Source organism: Phaseolus vulgaris, chromosome 1, assembly GCF_000499845.2.
Source record: "Phaseolus vulgaris cultivar G19833 chromosome 1, P. vulgaris v2.0, whole genome shotgun sequence".
NCBI lineage: Eukaryota > Viridiplantae > Streptophyta > Magnoliopsida > Fabales > Fabaceae > Phaseolus > Phaseolus vulgaris.
Window position 1 is genome coordinate 40,054,656 of NC_023759.2, and position 21,764 is coordinate 40,076,419.

Genomic DNA, 21,764 nt, shown 5'->3' on the forward strand with positions numbered 1-21,764 from the left:
CTTTGCAAGATTAATTGCAGAGACATGGTCAACATAAATCTTAATTGGAACATCTAGATTAAAACCAATTTGAGTCATGATATTGTTTTTCTCAATCGCCATCAATTCTTCATTCATAACCTATTGCCATTTAGGGTGTTGAATGACATCTGCAAGTCTCATGGGTTCTGATTCTGCAAGAAAAGCAAAGTGAACTAAATCTCCATCATCAAGATTTACTTCGCAATCTTGAAGGTGTACAGGTTATCGCTGCAGTCTTTTTGGTCGCTCCATCATAGTTGCAATTGGAGCTGCAACTTTAGGTAGAACTGCAGGTGCTTCAAGAGTGACTCCATCTTCCACATCATCGTTCAAAAGCTAAATATATCATTTTTTTCAAATCCATTTCAGTTGTTGCATTCCATTGCCATTCCTTATCTTCGACAAATATAACATCACGACTAACAATCGCCTTCTTTGTCATTGGATTGTACAGTTTGTATCCTCCATGCTTATATCCAATGATGGTCTTCACTGCCTTATCATCCAACTTCGATCTTGCTGTTTTGGGGACATAAGCATAAATAATTGACCCAAATAGCTTCAAGTGTTGCACATTGGGTTTGAATCCGCTCCATGGCTCAATCGGAGTTGTGTTAGCAACACTCCGAGTGGGTGATCTGTTTATCACTCACTCCGAGTGAGTGAGTTAATATTAAATATATATATATATATATATATGAATGATAAAAATAAAAAATATAAATATAAAATAACACACGTTTCTGTTGTTATTATTATTATTATTATTATTATTATTAATGATAATAATAATAATAATAAGAAAACATTGTTTATAACAATATACGTTATTCATAATTTAAAAATAAGGATTTCCTATAAAAAAAAGATAATAGGAATATTTTTTTTAATTTAGAAAATAATTAAATCCAAAACAAACCATATTTTACAATTAAGAGTGATTAAATGTATGCATTAGTTTATTATAATTATGAATTTTAATTTTTAAATAATACTATACAAATAATATGATTTAAAGTAACAGAAGAATTAAAGTATTTTTTAAAATGGTTATAAATAGATTTAAAATAATTCATTAATCACTTATTCTAAATTTTATTATTTCAAATATCTAAGTATTCAATTTTCATCTAATATAATTGGTTGACCGATCATCTTAATAAAAAAAATTACATAATAGTACAATAAATTATAACTTTTGATTTAATTTTTGATTTAATAGTAAGTATTTGATTCAACAATTAATTATCTTAATTCTTTTTTCTCACAAAAGTTAGGTGAAAGATGACAAAATTCTCTCATTTATATTGAAATTTTAAAATAAGAAAACTAGCTAATAGAAAACTAAGAATTTTGAAAGAAAAACCAAAAGGAAAAAAAAAAAAAGGCTAACAAAGGGGATTATAGGAAGTATGACAAGTTCTAAAATACAAAAGAAAAACACTTTTAGAAAATAAATTTTTGAAAAGTTATCAAGAATTCTTAAAGCAATTAATGAGTAAACTTATGCAACTTTAGTCATGCAAGAGAGTCTTAATATTGTGTACATTTCGATAACCTCTAAGAATCCTGAAGATAATTGGTTTGAGCAAGCTTTCTCAAATGTTATGCCATTTGTTTTTTTTTTATTATTTATTTCAATTTAACATTTTTTAATATATTTTAGTTTAAAGAAAGTTGATACTATAAAAAAAATTATTAAATAAAAATTAATCTTAAAAATAAAAATTAATTAATTACTATATTGATTTAGAGACTATTACAAATTAAAACTATTACATATAAAATAATTTATATTATTAATACAAATTTATATTATAATTTAAAATATAAAATAATTTATATTATTAAAAAAATTATATTAGAATTTAAAGTAGTTAATAGATAATTTATATAGAAACAAATTTATAATTTTTTATTAACAATGAAATTATTTTTATATTTAATTTATAAAATAATATTTAACTTAGTTAATATAATAACTAATTATTTTTTCTTTAAAATTAATTTTTATTTATGCAAAACTTATTTTATTCTTTATGTCCTATATTTTGTTTTTATCAAATAACTATTTAAATTATTAAAAATTTATAGTCAATATTACAAGACTTGTTCACTTGTCTTAGTTAGTCAATCAGACGCGTCTTAATTATTTACATACTAATCATCATACAAGTTAAAAATATTCAAAAGATTATTTTAAAAAGAAAATTTATAAAAGAAACATATAACTTAAAAAATTTAATGATAAAGAAACTCAAATTTTTTTATATAAAATTCTATCAAGTAATTAAAATATTGTAGTACAAATTACATATTGTAACTTTTCTTTTAATCAAGAATAACCAATGATTTTGTGATTGAATCTTGATTTAGCGATCGAAGTTCCGATGGAATACTACCCGTGACCTATGTAGCACAAATACGGATTCGGACACCGACACAGATATACGTATAATTTCTAAAATGTAGGATACGGACACACGAATCTATATATTATATAATTTTGAATTATATAAATTGAAAATAAATATTTATGTGCAAAAGTATGTTCCATATTCTTTTGGGAGCAGGAAAATATTTTTCATGACTGGTTCAAAAGAATTTGTTCTTATTTTTATAATCATAATAAAAATTTATACAATAAATTTGAGTTTTTAGAAAGTTATTGTATTTATACCTTTCAAAATTGTGTTAGAACCGTGCTAAAATTTTCAAAAATTCAACAAATATTTTTTTGAATTGAACACTTCACTGATAAGTATCCTACAAATGTCGTACGAGTGTCGACACATATACGTGTGTCCGACACGAATACGTCATTTAAGAAGAAGTGTCCGAGCATCATAGTAATTTGATTTGTATAAATATATTTTTGAAAAGTCTTTGATTAAATCTTGACATGAAGAAGCTTGGTAGTGATTACCAATGTTTAGGAATTGGATTTTACAAAGAGTCATACAAAGTTTTTTTTTTTTTCATTACACTAAATAAGATCCGTAAATTTTTATTTTTCTATATAAATTGGAAAATACGTATGTGGAATAAACTGAAATCTTTTAACTAGATGAGTTATATAAATCTTAAAAATAAAATTTTACCTAAGTCACAAAATATTGTGCTTTGGGACAGGAATTAACTTTTAAAGTAATTTTTCAGGTAAAACAAATTAAACTGGAAGATTTATTCATACATTTATATATAATATATATAAATGAGAAAACTTTAAACTAGAGAAAATATCAATAATAAAAATAACAAAATATAATTAACTGATATAAATAATAGACAACTATCAACCAATAAAAAATCATCTTTACATTTTTTTATGAGTAATTATCATAAAAATAACAGAACATAATTTAAAAACTTATATATACACTAATTATATAAAAAAAATATTCAATAAAAAATTATTTGAGTAATAATTTTATTGAATTTCGTAGAAATTATTTTTAAAAGCATATGAAAGATGTTTTTTTGGTTGAAACAATAACTACACAATATAGAAGCCTATTAAACTAAAATATAATTTAGAAAACTTTATCAAACCTTAATAGTAATACTATAATTAAAAATAGTAATAAATGTTTTTTTATTAAGAAGTAAAGATCTTATTGGTTTTTAAATTTAAATATTTACTCTAAAAAATTTAGGCTATTTATTATTTTATCTTTCATTAGTAGTGAAAATAATTAAATGCTCCTCATTCAATATTTTTATCTGAACATTTGTTATCAAACAGTAAAAAATCTATTTATGGTGGTTGGTAAAATATCATGAATTATGAGAGAATGGTCAAAGAATGATTCATTATTTGTACCGACACAGCTCTATGCATTTAGAAATGTACCGAAAATGAAAGGCAAGTTTTGTATGACATTTTATAGCTTCACAATCCCAAATTGGCTACCTAATTATTAATGTCAAAGTCAACATTTTTATGATGTTAAATGTGTCAAATTAATATTTATATCACATATAGTGTATAGTTTTTTTTTGTGAATGTGTTGGTTTAACCATGGTTATAGTTTTCAAAATATATTTAGATATATATTTTTTTATAAAAAAATTATCATGTTATACATCACTATAAAACTTGACATCTCAGCTAGTTGATATTTCAAATATCAATAATAATGTGTCATTGAAAAAAATATTATTAAAAAAAAATACAAATAAATATAAAAATCTAGGTCAATACTTATATAATAAAACTTAAAAAAAAAGATATTTAGGTAATTTATACTTACTAATAAAGAATTCTAAGAATAGACGAGATAGAAGTCTATTATACTAATGAAATTATAAAACTTAAGTTAACAAATTCGTCAACACAAACATTATCTTAAAAAATAAATAAATTTAATTTCATACAATAATGTCATATTTTCCAAAATATAATGTTATTAAAAGAAGCTAAGGGTCTTTTGGTAGTTCTCTAAAAAAAAGACAGTGATGAAAGTGTAATTTAGTGTTAAAAGTATAACAAACGACTTAACAATTGCTAAAAGATTTGAGTAATGATTCATAAGGGAGAATTATTTACCATCATGGAAGAAAGCAACATGTAACATGTGTAAGAGTGGATGCAATGGCGGCAAATCCAAATCCGCAAGTAAGAGAGTTAGATTTTGATTTTTAAATCTAAATAAATATTTAATTTAAAATTTAGTTAAATGGATTAAATTTAAAATCTAAAAAATAAATTTGAATTTAAATAAAATCAATAATATATATTTGATAATTATAGATTGAATTTAACAATTTGATTTTTTTTCACACACTTAATGCATCAATGCATTACATATTCTATTAACAATTTATCAATTCTTGATATTAGTACCTAATTAAAAATAATAGACAATAAATATAATTTGCATTTAAAAATGTAGAATATTGGTTGAGAAGAGTCAATCTAGGTTCAGGTCGAACAAAATCAACCTCAATCCATGTTGAGTCGAGTCGATTTGGTCGGGGTCAAAGTCGAGTCGAGTCAGTCCGGGTCAAATTCGAGCCGAGTTGGCCCAGACAAAAGTCAAGCAGAGTTGGTCCATGTCAAAGTCAAGCTGAGTAAACCCTGACCCAAGTCGAGCTGAGTGGCCTAAAGCCCAAGTCGAGTTGGCACAGGTCACGCCAAGTAGATTCGGGCCCGTGTTGAGTCGATTCAGTCCAGGCCCATGTCTAGCCAAGTAGACCCGAGCCCATGTTGAGTTGAGTCTGCCCGCGTCCCTATCAATCTGAGTTTGTTCGAGCCAATGTCGAGCCGAGTTGGCCCGGGCCGATGTCAAACCGAGTTTGCCCCGGCTGATGTCGAAACGAGTTTGCCTTAGCCGATGTCAAGCCGAGTCAGTCCAAGTCGACGTCGATCCGAGTCGGTATGGGCCAATGTCGATTTGAGTTGATCCGGGCCGATTTCGAGTCGAGTCAGCCCAAGCCCATGTTGAGCCGGATAGGTTCGGGTCGATGTCAAGTCTAATCGATCCGGGCTGATGTCGAGCTAAGATCAACGACTAGGGATCTTTTCGAGCCGAATCTGGCCGTTGTCGAGCTGAGTCAGTCCTAGTTGATGTAAAGTCGATTCGGTTCAGGCGGAAGTCGAGCCGAGTCGGATCGGGAACATGTCAAACCGAGCTAGTTCAGGCTGATGTCGAGCCGAGTTGGTCCGAGCCGATGTCGAGCTAAGTCGGTCTGTGCCGATGCCGAGCCGAGTCGGTCTAGGTTGATGTCGAGTCAAGTCGGCCTGGGGCCATAGAGAGCTGAGTTGGCCCGGGCCCATGTCGAGCCGAGTCGGCCCCGCCCGATGTCGAGTTGGGTCGGCCCGGGCCCATGTCGAGTCCACTTGGTCAGGTTAGTGTTGAGCCGAGTCGACCTGGGCGCATGTAGAGTCGAGTCAGTCCAGGCCGATGTCGAACTTAGTCAATCCGGGCCCATGTAGAGTTGAGTCGGCTTAAGTCCATGTTGAGCCGAGTCAGTCGGGCCCATGTCGATGTGAGCTGACCTGAACCCATGTCAAGTTGAATCGGCCTAAACCCATGTAGAGCCAAGTTGGTCTAGGCCTATGTCGAGTGGTGTCGGCCTGAGCCCAGGTCGACCCGATTCGACCCAGGTCCAAGTCTAGTCGAGTCAGCTTGGGTCTAGGTCTAGCCGAGTGGTCAAATCCGTCCAGATCCAGGTCGACAGCTTAGACCCAGATTTAGTCAGATTAGTCCGTTCCAAATCGAAATTGATTTAATCTAATTGACAAAATAGATTTAATCTAAATTTAATCCACTTTAAATAGATTTTTTATCTAAATAAATTTAATGTAATTAAAATAGATATAAATTTTAATTCTAATCCATTTATTTTGGATTTGGATTAAATCTTTGATTGGATTTTGAAGAATCCAATGCATTACTCCTAGGTATCAGCATTAAAAAGGATAAAAATTGTATTTATCATATGTTAGGTAAAGCATCAATTGTGGAAAATTGGTCAAACTAAGAATGACTCTGGTTAAGGCATCACCACCACGGCAACACAGTTCAAAGCATTTAGAAAATATGTGAAATGTGGACCATTCAAAAAAGAAAAGAGGTGAGATGTACACGAACATAATGGTTCAAAATTTTACCAAATTGAAAAAGATAGTCACAGTTTTACACTGCGGCAAAATACACGAACCAAAATGCTAGTGAGGTGGATGGAAAACGATTTTCACATTACTTGGTTTGGGTTACCATTGGTATAAATATACATTGTAATGCTTCCTGATTTACCCACCATTCTCCACAACAAATCCAAAACCATTCCCAAGAACTGGTGCACCCATGGCTTCTCAATTTGCCTTCACTCTCAGTCACAGGCTTCCTTCATCATGTGCCACACCTGCAGCTAAATCTTTTAACTCTGTTTGTTCTTACATTCGATCATCATACGGTATTTTCAGGGGTACGTCATGTGTCTATCTTTTCTTTTAATCCTGCGATTTGTTTTAATTTGATTTTCTTCATTTCCACTAGTTAAAGTTCAACTGGTATAACCTCCAAAATTATGCATGGTTCCTAATAGACCACATAATTATTTATACAGAAGTCAACCTTTATAATATGATGTGAAGTTTGTCGAAGTAGGTTTTACACTATATGCATGATGAAGAAACACATGACACTGATCGTTCACTCTCTTTTTTTTTCATTGTGCGTGAAGTCAAAGCTATCTATCACCCAACTTTGGATGAACTAGGCTTGAAAGAGAAGAGCTACAATAAAAATAGTAAATACAAGCTGATGAAAAGAAAATGTGATCAGGAAAAACTAAATTAAGAAAATGGATGAACATTTATTATTTTTTTATTAAATGAGTTTTCTGTGATTCTTATTATAAATTATATTCTGCGATACTGTTGTTAGAGTAGTGAAACAAACCTTTAATTCAAATGCATACTATAGAACATCTCTTTGAATTTCCAATAGGTACTCGTCCTCCCCTCCTATTCACAGAAAGCAAACATACCAAGACTAGTGGAGTTCAACCAATATGCTCTCGGACTCTAGGTGATGTTACCAATATCATCACATAATTATATAATCATTGAGTTGAAATAAGTTGACTTGGTAACTGTTTATTCTATACTGTATAAAAAATTAATAAAGTTATTCTATTTTGCAGAAATTGTTGCTGAAGTGTCTCAGGACAATATCTTGAAGGATGGTAATATAGACAAGGAAGGTCTTAATCTGGTATGTTTCTCCATTTGATTTGCTTCTATCACATTTTTGACATCTGATATTGATTTGTAGCCTTGAATATTTTGGTAACAAAGGAGATACAGAAGAAAATAAATGTGGTAAAATTAATATTGGATTCAAAGGAAGATGGAGCAATTACAATATCAGCATATGACACTGCATGGGTTGCTCTAGTGAAAAATGTTGAGGACACCAATTCTCCTCAGTTCCCTTCCTGTATTGAATGGATTGCAAATAACCAGCTGCACGACGGTTCCTGGGGAGACGCTGAACTATTCATTGCCCATGATCGTATTCTTAACACGTTAGCTTGTGTGCTTGCATTAAGATCATGGAACATGCACCCTCAAAAGTGTGAGAAAGGTAATTTTACATTCATGAACTTAATTATTGCTTTCAAAAAGTTCCTTTCTGCCGACGTTTATTTTCTCATCCTCAATCATGTCTTTTGTATATATCACTTCAAACTATTTCACTTTTAACTTAGAAAGAATAAAAAGGTGAGAGAAATTTGTACAAAAAATGCCAAAGAAATAGTTTAATATATATTCTGATTGCCACATTAATTTAATATATATGGATTCATGTGCAACAGGAATGAAGTTTTTTAAAGAGAATCTGTACAAGCTTCAGGATGAAAATCCCGAACATATGCCAATCGGGTTCGAAATTACTTTCCCTTCTCTTCTGGATTTAGCTAGAAGTTTGGATGTTGAAGTGCCAGATGAGTCTCCTATCTTGAAAAACATCATTGCGATGAGAGACGTGAAGCTTAAGAAGTATAAATGAATTCTTCTGACCTTGGATGCAATATTGATGTTTTCTTGTGCATTTTTTTATTCTAGTTTTGTTTTTAGTGGAATCTAATATTTTAGTTGCATACATGTGTGTGCGTGTGGGATAGAATACCAAGAGAGATTCTGCACAAAGAGCCTACAACACTGCTCCATAGTTTGGAGGGAATGCAAAATTTAGACTGGAAACAGCTACTGAAGTTGCAGTGCCAAGACGGGTCATTCTTATTCTCTCCATCCTCCACAGCTTATGCTCTCATACAAACTAAGGATGAAAGTGCTCACAAATACCTGGATAAAACACTCCAGAAGTTCAATGGGGGAGGTAAAATTTTCTTCTTTAGTGCTAATTTTCTTACACTCTATATACGAATACTGTCAGTCAAAATAATTATGAAAAGAAAATTTATCTAACACAGTATTTTCCAATTGAGTTGGTGTGATGACTTATAACTAAATTGAATTAACTTTAAAGACAAATAAATAATTTATTTCCCTTTTTCACACATGCATGAACACACGGAACACTTGTTTATATATATATAAAACTCAAATCAAATATTTTTTTTTGTTTGGTGTAAATATATATAACCACATTTTTGGAATAATATTATAAATATTATTTAGATGTTTACTTCTTTTTTTCCTCTAAGTAAAAATATCAACAAGAAATATAACAATTCAAAGTTATATTATTTATTAAAAAATAGAGAAATATTTTCATTAAGATATCTTTATTAGTTAGATTGAGAAGAAAAAGAAGAGAAAAATTAGCGAGTTAAATCGAATAATTCTGTTAGATAATATGGATTTGTTTTACATTCAGTTCCTAATGTCTACCCGGTGGATTTGTTTGAACGCACATGGATCTTCGATAGACTTGATCGTCTTGGAATTTCAAGATATTTTCAGTCAGAGATCAAAGACTGCGTCGCATATGTTTCAAGGTATGTGAGATGTTATGAATACAAGTATAAGAAATTAAAATTAAATGGTATTTTTAAATCGTGATATATTAAATATTCTGCTATAGTAATAATATTTAATTACTTATTTTTATTTAGAATAAATAGGATAAATGTGTGAGGGAGAAAAAGGAGCTTGTTTTCTGCAAGTTAATCATAACACAACTTTTCAGATATTGGACTGAGAAGGGTATTTGCTGGGCAAGGAATTCAGAGGTTCAAGATATAGATGACACAGCAATGGGATTCAGACTTCTAAGGTTGCATGGGCACCAAGTTTCAGCCAGTGAGTTATTTGTATATACAAAACCTAACATATCGCTTAGTTCCTTCATGCTTTCCACCTATCTTTCTTATTGCTTAGAGACAGATATTATTTTCCCAACTAAAGTGCTTTAATTTTGATGCAAATTTTGGTAGGTGTGTTTAAGAACTTTGAGAAAAATGGGGAATTTTTCTGCTTTTCTGGGCAGTCAAACCAAGCTGTTACAGGAATGTTCAATCTCTATCGAGCATCTCAAGTGCTATTTCAAGGAGAGAAGATTCTTGAGGATGCCAAGAACTTCTCAGCCAAATTTTTAAGTGAGAAACGTGAAGCAAATGAGCTCCTAGATAAATGGATCATAACAAAAGATTTACCTGGCGAGGTTTGTTCCAATACCATGTAACTTACCTAAACCTTTAAAAAAATGAAAATCTATACTAGGTATTTTATGTGCATGTGTAGATAATACACGGACAAAAACAACACAAATATTTATAAATTTACGTGGTTAGAAGTATTTATTTTATGATCATAATATTGATAAATTTATTAGACATGTGGATTATGTAATTTGACTTTTTTTTCTTACAGGTGGGTTATGCTTTGGACATGCCCTGGTATGCTAGCTTGCCAAGAGTGGAGACAAGATTTTACCTTGAACAATATGGAGGTAGCAGTGACGTTTGGATTGGCAAGACCCTTTATAGGTACCAATAATTAAATATAAAACATGCATAGTTCATCAAAAAATAAATATAACTATCAGTTTTGTTAGATCCTGGTCAAAGTGCAGTTTTCATTTGTCAACAGTAAAGTATTCAGTCCCACTATCACTTTCAACAAATATAATCTTTAAGGGACATGTTCATATATATTCTTATATCTTCAGTTTGAGTATACATGAAAATTATGTAACTAATATTATCTTTTTTTTCTATATATTGTTTATCGTTTCTACTTTTCCATTTCTCTTTTCAGCCTATTTTTTTCACTTATTATAATTTTTTCATATAAATGAAAATTTTCTTACTTTATAACCCAACCTTTTAATATAGACATGGATAGTTTATAATAAAATAATATACTGTCTTTAACAAGTCATCTAGATTTGAGTCCTTGACATTCCTATTTTTTAAAGTCAAAAGTAGAATTGAAACACAATATTAATTCTATGTTTCAAACTGGTGTATTTTTATTGGTATAAAAGTGATAAAATGATTAACGAACACACTTCTTGTTCTTCTTTAACAGGATGCCCTTCGTGAACAATGATGTCTATCTCGAGCTTGCAAAATTGGACTACAGCATCTGTCAAGCAGTGCACTGTGCAGAATGGGAAAAAATCCAAAGGTGAGTGTATAATCAACCAGAAAACACTCCATTACATTGTATTCTACTAATTAATTTGACAAATTGAGACAACAGCCAAATGAATTCCAATATTTTCAATGACATTGTATATTAGGTGGTACTCGGAAGCAGGACTAGAGAGATTTGGATTGAGCAAACAAAGTCTACTATTTGCTTACTTTATAGCAGCAGCTAGCATATTTGAGCCTGAGAGGTCTCGAGAGAGACTTGCATGGGCTAAAACTGCAACATTGCTCGAGACACTTGGGTCCTACATAAAAGATGAACAAACTAGGAGTGGTTTTGTAGATTTGTTCAACAAAAGCATTAACGGACGAAACTTATCCAACAAGTAACTAAACCTCTGAATCGTTGTCTGTCCTATATATTATCCAATTATTGTGCATGCCTATCTGCTATGTGTTTGATTAACTTCGAGTTCCTTATTGCGCAAAACTTTGTGCTTGTTAGAAGATAAACATATGTTAAAATAATAGTACTGACATAACAAAACCTGTGTTGAATGTGTGCTGCAGGAAGTTGAACAAGAACAAGAGAGAGGAAGAACTCCTGGAGATTTTGCTGACAAACCTTGATTACCTTGGGTTCGAAATGCTTCGGAGTCATGGTTGTGAATTGTCCCATTATTTGAATCAAGCAGTGAGTGGAAACCCTTCGGAACTTTCTATGCACTTCTGAGAAACATTCAAAAAGTTTCATTACAAAATGTGTGAAAATAAATTTGTTGGTTTCATTGTTTTTAAACGAATATTAGAAAATGAAAACAAAGTTTAACATCATCATTACTATAATAAAATGGAATATAAAACAGAAAACATTTTTTTAGATTAACAAATTATTTAAAATTTCTTGCTAAAACTTTAAGATGTTTTATGAAATGGTCAGTGGCAGGGTTGGCTATCAAGTTGGCAGAATGAAGGGAACAGCTTGGAAAGAGAAGGTGAGCTGATTGTGCAAATCATAAATGTAATGGCTGGCTATTGGTCAGAAGAACTACTGCTGAATCCACAGTACCAGAGGTTGCTCCAAACCACTAATAGAGTCTGTCATGGACTCCGTAATTATCAAAGCAGCAAGGTTAGTAACAAAAGTTACAAATCACTTTTATATATTTGAATAATCCTATGCTTAGATTAAGTTCCAGATCCGAATTTTCCAACTTCTGTGATCATTGTCAGGCACATGATAGTGGCAGCCACAAGAGGACAACCTACATGACTACCCCTCAAATAGAATCTGACATGCAAGAACTTGTGCAATTGGTGCTCCAAAATTCCTCAGATGGGGTGCACACCAATGTGAAGAATTCATTCCTCACAGTGGCCAAGGGCTTCTACTACCGAGCATACTGTGATCCAGAGACCATAAACTCTCATATTGAAAAAGTTCTCTTTGAAAGAGTGATGTAAATCAGTAAAAATGTATATAACAAGTGTCACGTTCATAATGTAATTTTCCCTTTTAGCTCCGGTAGAATGAGTGTGCTGAAACGGCTATCTTGTTGTTTCTATACCTGAGAATGCAATGAAATCAAAGGGAAAAAGAATCTAATGTGAAAAAATTTACCAGGTGCTGAATTTTCTATTTGATTTTGACACAACAAACGTCATAATTATCTGAACTCTAACAGTAACATCTAACGAATATATGGCTTTAAAAATGTTTGATGAATATAATAAGAGGATTCCATATCCAAAATTCATGTTCAATTTAAAAGAAATAATCAAGAAAATGTTACCAAAAACCGTCCCAGATTCAATACTAAACACTGTCTCAATCAAATTTGATTTTATTTCATTCCACTTTCCCCTTTTTTTTCTTTCTTTCAGGCCATAATGTCCTATTTTCTAAGCAGCTTGATAAAGTCTAGCTACTTGTTTTGACTTTTTATTTGGTGTGATTCTATATAGATATCAGTATATATAAAAATTATTTATTAATAATAAAAACTACTTTATATATTAATAATTTTATTAGTTTTTAAAAATAATTAGTTAATATAATCAGTAATTATTTTTTATATTTTTCTAAAATTAGTTTTTAAATAATGATTTTTTCATATATCACAAGTCTTCTTCTTGAAATTTTTTTATTAAAGAATTAAAAATATTTGACAATTCTCAAATTGGTTTGATTTTTACATTTAACTACGAATTTATATATATCCATTAAAAATGGTCACATGCATTTAAGCATATAGGTTGATCTGAATTACTAATACTTTATTAATAATAATTATATAATTAAAGAAAAACTTAAATTAAAACTAGAATTACATATTTTTTTACTACACGTTTTGTAAAAAATATTTTTAGTTTGTAATCAAATTTTTTAATCATTAAAAAAAATATATTTTCGGGACAACAAAGACATTAATTACAAATAGTGACAAATTATGTGAAGAAAATATAATTTGTAATAAATTTTGTTTTATAAATTATTGCAACAAATTTTTTTACGAGTACATGTCATCTCTAAATACTACATCACATAAAGTCGTCACAAAATTGTATTAGTGGTAAAATTTTGTAATATCAAATGTTTATTTCTAAAATTATTTTATAAACATTGTCATAAAATATGTGAAGAGAATACATGACAATTTTTTTAACGACATAATCAAGTATTGTCATAACGCAACCTAGTTCACACAAGAGAGCATTATGGTTGGCGGTGGCGGTCAGGGTTCTGCAAACGACTCCTCGTCGTTCTTCTTCACGAATATCCCTTAGGGTGCCGGTGAAAAGGACATGATTAAGGTCTTCCAAAAATGGGCAAGGGTGAAGGACTTTTTTATCTCACGAAGACCAAACAAATGGGGAAGGAGGTTCGGGTTTGTGAGCTTTTTTGGAGTACAAGACGAAGGGCGCCTGGAGAGAGAGCTGGACCAGATATACATTGGAAGCAGGAAGTTGTACGTGAATATCCCAAAATATAGGAGACAGCAGTATGGTCGTAGAACGGAGGAACGGAGGGCACCGAGGGAGTTGCCAAGAGAGAGCCAGAAGCCAGAAGGGAAGCGGTATCTAAAGGAAGATGAGAAGGTATGGAAACATGGAGATAAAGGGACCTGGAGGGAGAAGAATGGGAATAGATCCTATGTCGATGTCGCTAAAGGAGAGCCTCAAGAGACGTGGAAGGGCCTAGCTTTTAAAACACAACAACATATTCTACCTTGGATGGGGTTGGGACCCTTGGTGATGGAGTGGACTTTGGTATGCTGGGAGAGGAACTTGTGAAGGGAGGAATGACAATGGTAAAGGCGAGATTCTTGGGTGACAACCTTGTCATGCTTACTCCGCGAGAAGGAGAGGTTATGGAGGACATTCTGGAAGACAATAAAGAATGGTTCGAATCGGTGTTCTCTGAGGTTAAGCCTTGGTCGGTTAGCAGTAGTGCAGACCATAAGCTAGTGTGGGTGAAGTGCTATGGGCTGCCTTTACCGTTCTGGAATAGGGACTGCTTCTCAAAAGTGGTTGGTCATATATCTGCTACGGCTACGATGGTAGCCATTGACAAGTCTACGCTTATATGGGAGGTCCTGGAATATGCACGACTGCTAGTGCGCGTTCAAAATCTTGGCAGCGTTAGAATGATGAGAAGAGTGAAGATTAATAAACATGTTTGCAGTATATACATAGAAGAGGAGGTCAATGGCAGTGTAGGAGGTGGGTGCAATGGCAATCAGTCTACAGATGAGCCCAGTGATAGTGTGTCATCATCGGAAACCTATGTGGAGGACACAGATTGCTCGGCGAAGAGTGGTGAGGAGAAGGTCAGGCGAAGGGCGGGGAAGGACCGTTGGACAGAAGGGGGGGATGGTGGAAAAGAGGATCTGGGAGATACGCAAAAGTCAAATGACCGTTCTAAGGGGTGTCGTTCGAAAAGCGCAGACCAACACGGGAAAGGTGTTTTTTCTTTCACGGAAGAGGAAAGAATGGATCAGAATGTATGTGACATTCTACCTGACCTAGCCTATGAGGGGTGTGACAGCAACCCTAAGCTAGCTGACCTGGCTAAAATGGTGGTTGATATAGAGTGCTTGAGTAACCAAAAGGCTACCTCTCAAGAGTTGGGCCGGGTCAACAAGAGCGGGAATCAGTTGCGAAGTGGTAGGCTCGTTTGCTCAGCCCAGATGGAAGGAAGAATTGAGGACCAGTTAACAGAAAAGGCTTATGAGGAAAGGAGTGTCAATAATAATAGTGGGATGATGTGTAGAAGCCTGCTAGATGGGTCGGATGAGAGTGTCACCAAAGAAACGGACCACGCACCTAGTGTAAGTGAAGGGTCTAAAGAGGCATTTGGAACACGACAAGGCCAAAGCAGGGAGGAAGGTGGGCAGCAAGGAAGAGTCAATATGCTGGACGACAGTGAAGGTTGTGAAGCTGTAGATGTAAAGTCATTGACAATGGACAAAGCCCTTGGAATGGGTGACGGCGGAGGTGCCCAGAGAAGCAGGTCTAGTTCGCCACTGCGTCGTCGGAAGAAGAAAGGCTTAGCAGAATTGGGGGACTTTTGTTCCTACCCAAGGCGGTCGGGAAGGCTCAGAGCAAGATTTTCCCAACCAGGGATATCGGCTCATATGAGACATGAGGTGTCTTTAACCTCTATTTCAGATAGGAATATTTTCAATTGTAATCACCGCATTGCTGAACCCGAAAATGAGGAGGGACCATCCAAGCTTTGGTCAGTGGGCAAGCAAATTGGGATTAGATGTCGCGGGGATGAAGAGGAGGCGGTCAAGGAATATGGGAGCATGGAAGTACGTGATTCAGGGAAAGCGTCGTGCTCTAAGGTGAGTGTTAAGAGTGGTTCTTAATGATAATTTTGAATTTGAATATTAGAGGAGTGGGGGGTGGCACTAAAGCTAGGTACTTGAGACATGTAATAGCTTGTGAGGGGGTGGAATTTGTCTGTTTGCAAGAAACAAAAGCTAAGGTGTTCACGGAAGCAAAATGTTATTCTCTGTGGGGGGACAACAAAGTGGGGTGGATTCACCATGAAGGAGACAACGGCTGTGGAAGTTTGTTATCTATGTGGTATGAAGAGGCGTTTAGTTATGTAAGTCATGTGAAGGGTAAGGGCTTCATTGTTGTATTCGGTAAACATATTAAATCTAATACCAGTTGTGCAGTGGTTAATGTGTATGCTGCATGTAATCTGAACGAGAAGAAGATTCTTTGGAAGGAGTTGACTGAAGTAAGATTATCGTCTCTTGTTTTGGGTTGGTGTATGTGTGGCGATTTTAATGCTATAAGAAGTCAGAATGAAAGGAAATGTGTAAGGGATAGGGTTGATCAATCTTGTGAGATCAATGGGTTTAATAGCTTCATCGATGCCAACTCTCTCTTTGATCTGCCTTTAGTAGGAAAGACTTTTACCTGGTTCAAATCTAATGGGTCGGCAAAAAGCAGATTGGACAGAGTGCTGGTCTCTGAAGAGTGGATGGACATATGGCCTATGTGTAAACAGTACGTGCAACAAAGGGAAGTCTCAGACCATTGTGCAATAGTGGTTAAGTCTGTGGATAAGGATTGGGGGCCAAAGCCCTTTCGCTCTATTGATGCGTGGCTCAAGGAGAAGGATTTTGGTGAATTGGTAAAGGGTAAGTGGTTATCCTATTCTGTGCAGGGGAATGCGCTTACAAAGGTCAAGGAGAAGCTGAAGTGCCTGAAAGGGGATTTGAAAATGTGGAATAAGGATGTGTTCGGCAACATTCAAACCAGCAAGAAGAGGATTTTGCAGGAGCTGGAGGATCTAGATTGCCAAGACTGCTTTGTTGACTTGGGGGACTGTGATAGATTGAAGAGGATGGAGTTGGTAGGCCGCTTGAAGGAAACGGAAAAGAAGTTAGATTCACTAATCTGTTAGAAGGCTAGAGTAAATTGGTTCAGGAATGGGGATTCAAGTACTAAGTTCTTTCACACATCCCTAAGATGGAGAAGACTAAGGAATGAGGTTAAGGGAGTTGAGGTTGGAGGAATCTGGTGTGAGGAACCCACCACTGTACGCAAGGAAGCCAAAAGTCTCTTCGAAAACAGATTTAAAGCTACGAAGGATTTTGGAGTTCGACTAGACAAGGTAGAGTTCAAATCCCTATCCCTAGAGGATAATTTGTACTTAACTGCTGCTTTCTCTGAGGAAGAAATAAGGGAAGCAGTGTGGCTTTGTGATGGGTCTAAGAGTCCAGGACCAGATGGGTTCAACATGAATTTCGTCAAAGGAAATTGGGAGGTTCTCAAGGAAGATATAGTAGCAGCGACGACCATCTTTTATGAGAATGGGGTTATTCCAAGAGGTTGCAACGCCTCTTTTATAGCACTTATACCTAAGATAAGGGACCCCGTTAAACTTGAGGAATACAGGCCTATCTCTTTGGTAGGATCTATGTATAAGATCTTATCAAAAGTGTTGGCGGGGAGGATAAAGAAAGTCCTCACCTCTGTGATTGATGATTGCCAATCAACATTCCTCAAGAATAGAGGGATTCTTGACAGTGTACTAATGGCTAACGAGGTGGTAGAGGACTTAAGGAGGAGGAGTAAGAGTGGTTTGTGCTTAAAGGTAGATTTCGAAAAAGCACACGATTGAATACGATTCAGTAAGGTGGGAGTTTCTTTATGACCTACTTAGAAGGATGGGGTTTGATAGCAGATGGATTATGTGGATACAAGGATGCCTTGAGAGTGCCACAGTGTCTATACTTGTTAATGTCAGTCCTACAGAGGAATTCAAACCGTCGAGAGGGTTAAGGCAGGGCGACCCCTTAGCTCCTTTTCTGTTTCTTGTGGTAGCTGAAGGGCTTGCTGGACTAGTAAGGCAAGCGGAAAAGGCAAATCTCCTATCCGAACTAAAAGTAGGAAGAAAGGAGGTAGAACTTAGCATTCTCCAATTTGCTGATGACACCCTATTCTTATGCCAGGATTCTTTCAGCAATGTCATTACCCTGAAGGCTATTCTTAGGGGGTTTGAGATAGCCTCAGGATTGAAGATTAACTTCCACAAGTCAAAAATAGCAGGTGTAAATGTGTTGGAAAGCAGTTTGGACAGTTATGCAAAAACTTTGAACTGTGGGCAGATGGATGTACCCTTTAGCTACTTGGGCCTAGAAGTGGGGGGCAATCCGAGGAAGAAAAAGTTCTGGGAACCTGTCCTAAACAAATTAAAGTCAAGACTCAGTGTGTGGAAAGGGAGATTCCTCTCAATGGCAGGAAGATTATGTTTAATTAAATTTGTTCTCTCTGCAGTGCCGCTCTACTATCTGTCTCTCTTCAAAGCACCGGACGTGGTCTGTAAAAGTATTATTGGCATCCAAAGGAGGTTCCTATGGGGGTGGGGAAAGGACAAGCCATCGATATCATGGATTAGCTGGAAAGAGCTGTGTAAATCAAAAGAGGAAGGTGGGTTGGGGATTAGAGATATCCGAAAGTTTAACTTGGCACTCTTGGCTAAGTGGAAATGGCGATATATCTCTAACGAGAAAGGAAGGTGGAAGGAAATGCTGGACTCCAAGTATGGGATGAAAGTAAATAATGGGCATGTGCCCGTGAAACATCAGTCTTGGTGGTGGAGAGATTTAACGAGTATTTGTATGGAGGGAGGAGGAGAAGGATGGTTTCAAAGAGAAGTAGGTTGGAAGATAGGGAGTGGGGACAAAATTTGGTTTTGGGAGGATGTGTGGGTAGGGAACTCAAATCTGAAAACCTTGTTCCCGAGACTGTTCTCCTTGTCTCTAAACGAAGGTCATAAGGTGAAAGAAGTAGGAGGGTGGGAAGGCTTGGTGTGGAGGTGGACCTTAAGCTGGAGGCGTGATAGATTTGAGTGGGAAACCGTGATGGAATCTGAGTTGGGTGACATTATCTCCAGAGCTAATGTGATGAGGGATGAGAATGATGCCCTTGAGTGGAATGGGGAAGTTAATGGGGGCTTTACAGTGAGCTCTGCGTATGAGTGCTTAGGTAAGAATGATAGGGGCCCTCAAATTGAAGTGTTCAAGCTGCTCTGGAAAGCGAAGACGTTCCCTAATGTTATGATCACATCCTGGAGGGCGTTGCCGAACAGAATCCCAACCAGGCTGTGTTTGAAGAGGAGAGGAATAGTGCTGGACACTACGGAATGTGCTCTCTGCAAGAACCACGAGGAGTCAAGTCAACACCTGTTCATAGAGTGCAGAGTTGCTTATAGAATATGGACTATGTTCTTTAGATGGATTGGAGTGCTGTTTGTTCAACATAATGAAGTTCGGATTCACTTTGAAAGCTTCCACTTGACCCAAGGAAGTAATAAACAGAATCTGATTTGGAAAGGGGTATGGGCAACTATTGTTAGGTGCTTGTGGGAGCAGAGAAATGAAGTAGTGTTCAACCAAAATGTGGTAGATGAAGAAGAAGTTTTCCAAAAAGCTCAACTTAAATCGTGGTTGTGGTTAAAGCATAAAGGGGCTAAGTTTAATTACTCTCTTTCGGACTGGGTGTTGAACCCAATGGTGTGTTTAAGCAGCTATAAGTAGTAGGTTAAATAAGAAGAAAGGTGGAGCTAGAAAGCAGGCAGGGAGTTCGTGGGTATTCAGCTGGATGGGGTTACCAGAGACTCGGGTGTGGGGCCAATGGGAGGCAGTGATGTAGATGACTTGCTATTGCTGACCCTGGAGTTCTGACAAAAGGAGTACAGTTTCTAGACGAAGATGGCCAATAGTGTGGTGGGTCTCCCAAGCAATCGCATGTGTGTGATTAAAGGCAAGCTGCCAAGGAGCACGTTCGGATGGATGAAGATATGGAGAGGTAATGGAATTATATAGCTGGCTGTTATGCTTCTTTGCTAGCAGCGGGTGAACTCAGTTGGGGCACCGTATAACCTTGCTTGCGGGTGACTTTTGTTAAGTAAGGTTTCCTGAAGTTGTGTGGGTCAAATTCTGTTAAGCATGGATATGTAGAAGCTGGGGAGGGTACTGAGGTTTGAGTAGGGAGCGATGCTGCTGGCTGGCTGGGTGTGTAGGTATATAAGCTTGGTAAGGGGCTGGTAATAGAGGCGTTGTGCTGTTCTTGGATTGATTCTCTTGGACTCTATGTTACGGATATGCATCGCTGAATAATGCTCCCAGGAAGGTGGTCTCGGGTGAACGTTGCCAGGAGGAGAGTTGGGGGGAATGAGATAGTGAGCTGAAACTGGACAGGTGCTTTGGCTGGGCCATCCTTGGAGGGTGAGTGGTTAGAGACAGTTGCAGTGGGTTCGCTGATATTGCCAACAATGCTCTTTAGTATGGTGAATGGAACTAGTGCAATAATGGTTTATGTGTAATTCTGGTTTGTTGGGTTAGCTGGATGGCTGGTTTAGTACTTGCTATGCATACCAGCCTTGTGCAGGTGGTCCCTCTGGCTACGTGATAGAGGGTGGTTATAGTGGAATGAGGTGTAGGATGCCTCTCTATGTTATGTGTGTGTTCTGAGTCGGGTTGTATAAGGGTTGGGACACCCCTGAAGTGTCCCTTTTAATTTCATTTAATTCTTTGCTGATAAAAAAAAAAAAAAAAAGTATTACAACCAATACACCACAAAAGTTGTTATAAAAAATAATTGCTTAAACATGTCAAACTCTACTTAAGCAATAAAGATATTAGTGTTCGCTCAACAAAAAACTATTATCAGTTTAAAGAACACTGCTTAAGCGAGACTGAAGGTGTTTGAAGTAAAAATACCTAGTCAAAAAAATGATTAAGTTATCATTGATTAAACAACCGTAAAGTTTTGTTTAAGCAATAGAAGAGACCTTTGTAGTAAGAGTGTGTTGTCAAAAAAAATTATTAAGTTATCGTTGCTTAAATGAATATTATCTTTTATTTAAATAGAGTCGCTTAAGCAAGATAAAAGATATTTGAAGTGAGGGTATGTTGTAAAAAAATTGTTAAGTTATTGTCCCTTAAACAAATACAAACTTTCGCTTAAACGATGGTATGTTAATTGTTTAAGAGAATAAGTGGTTACTTTATAATTAATTAATTAAATTATCTTTAAAATTTGTGTAATAGTTCATTTTAGAAAATGATAAGTTTTTATAATATATATTTATTGAAATATTGGAAAAGATGCACGCAAGGTTTAAATTTTAAAATTTCATTACTAAAAAATAAATTTACAATAACATATATAAAAAAAACTAAAAAAAAATCATAATAGCCTAATTTGTGTCATTTACAATCTCATCACTGTAATAATCATTTGCAATGTTAGTTTCCTTAGAGCTTGAGGATTCAAGTGCAAGTTGTTCTACAAACCTTGTTAGCCAATCAACACGAGCAACACATTGTTGTTTCATAGGACATGACGGTCTCCTATGGAGAGAGAATCTTTAATGTGTTGTTTCATAGGACATGACGGTCCCCTATGGAGAGAGAATCCTTGTAGTGTGTTGATGACCATGTTAATGCCCTTCTTATTTACAGAAATGACAATGTGATTGACTTAAATTGCAGTCATGACCCATTGATTGTCATATGGTGTTGGAGAGAGTGCTACTTGTGGTGGTGGTACTTGCGAGAGTCGTTGGATGTCTGATGAGCATATGTTTATTCACTCTCAATAGCCTTAATCATATATTATTGGACTATAATAATAAATAA

The 21,764-nt window shown here is 35.1% G+C and overlaps 1 protein-coding gene across 1 annotated transcript; it reads left to right on the top strand.

The window, feature by feature from the left end:
* The first annotated feature begins 6,833 nt into the window (after window positions 1-6,833).
* LOC137816035 (ent-copalyl diphosphate synthase, chloroplastic-like) lies at window positions 6,834-12,666 on the top strand. The gene is made up of 14 exons (XM_068619137.1): window positions 6,834-6,942; window positions 7,675-7,734; window positions 7,806-8,117; window positions 8,350-8,533; window positions 8,659-8,873; window positions 9,375-9,495; window positions 9,687-9,799; window positions 9,934-10,160; window positions 10,370-10,485; window positions 11,030-11,128; window positions 11,244-11,480; window positions 11,665-11,788; window positions 12,035-12,226; window positions 12,328-12,666. The coding sequence occupies exons 1-14, from the start codon at window positions 6,834-6,836 to the stop codon at window positions 12,556-12,558; spliced, it is 2,340 nt and encodes a 779-aa protein (XP_068475238.1). The 3' UTR covers window positions 12,559-12,666.
* The last annotated feature ends 9,098 nt before the right edge of the window (window positions 12,667-21,764 follow it).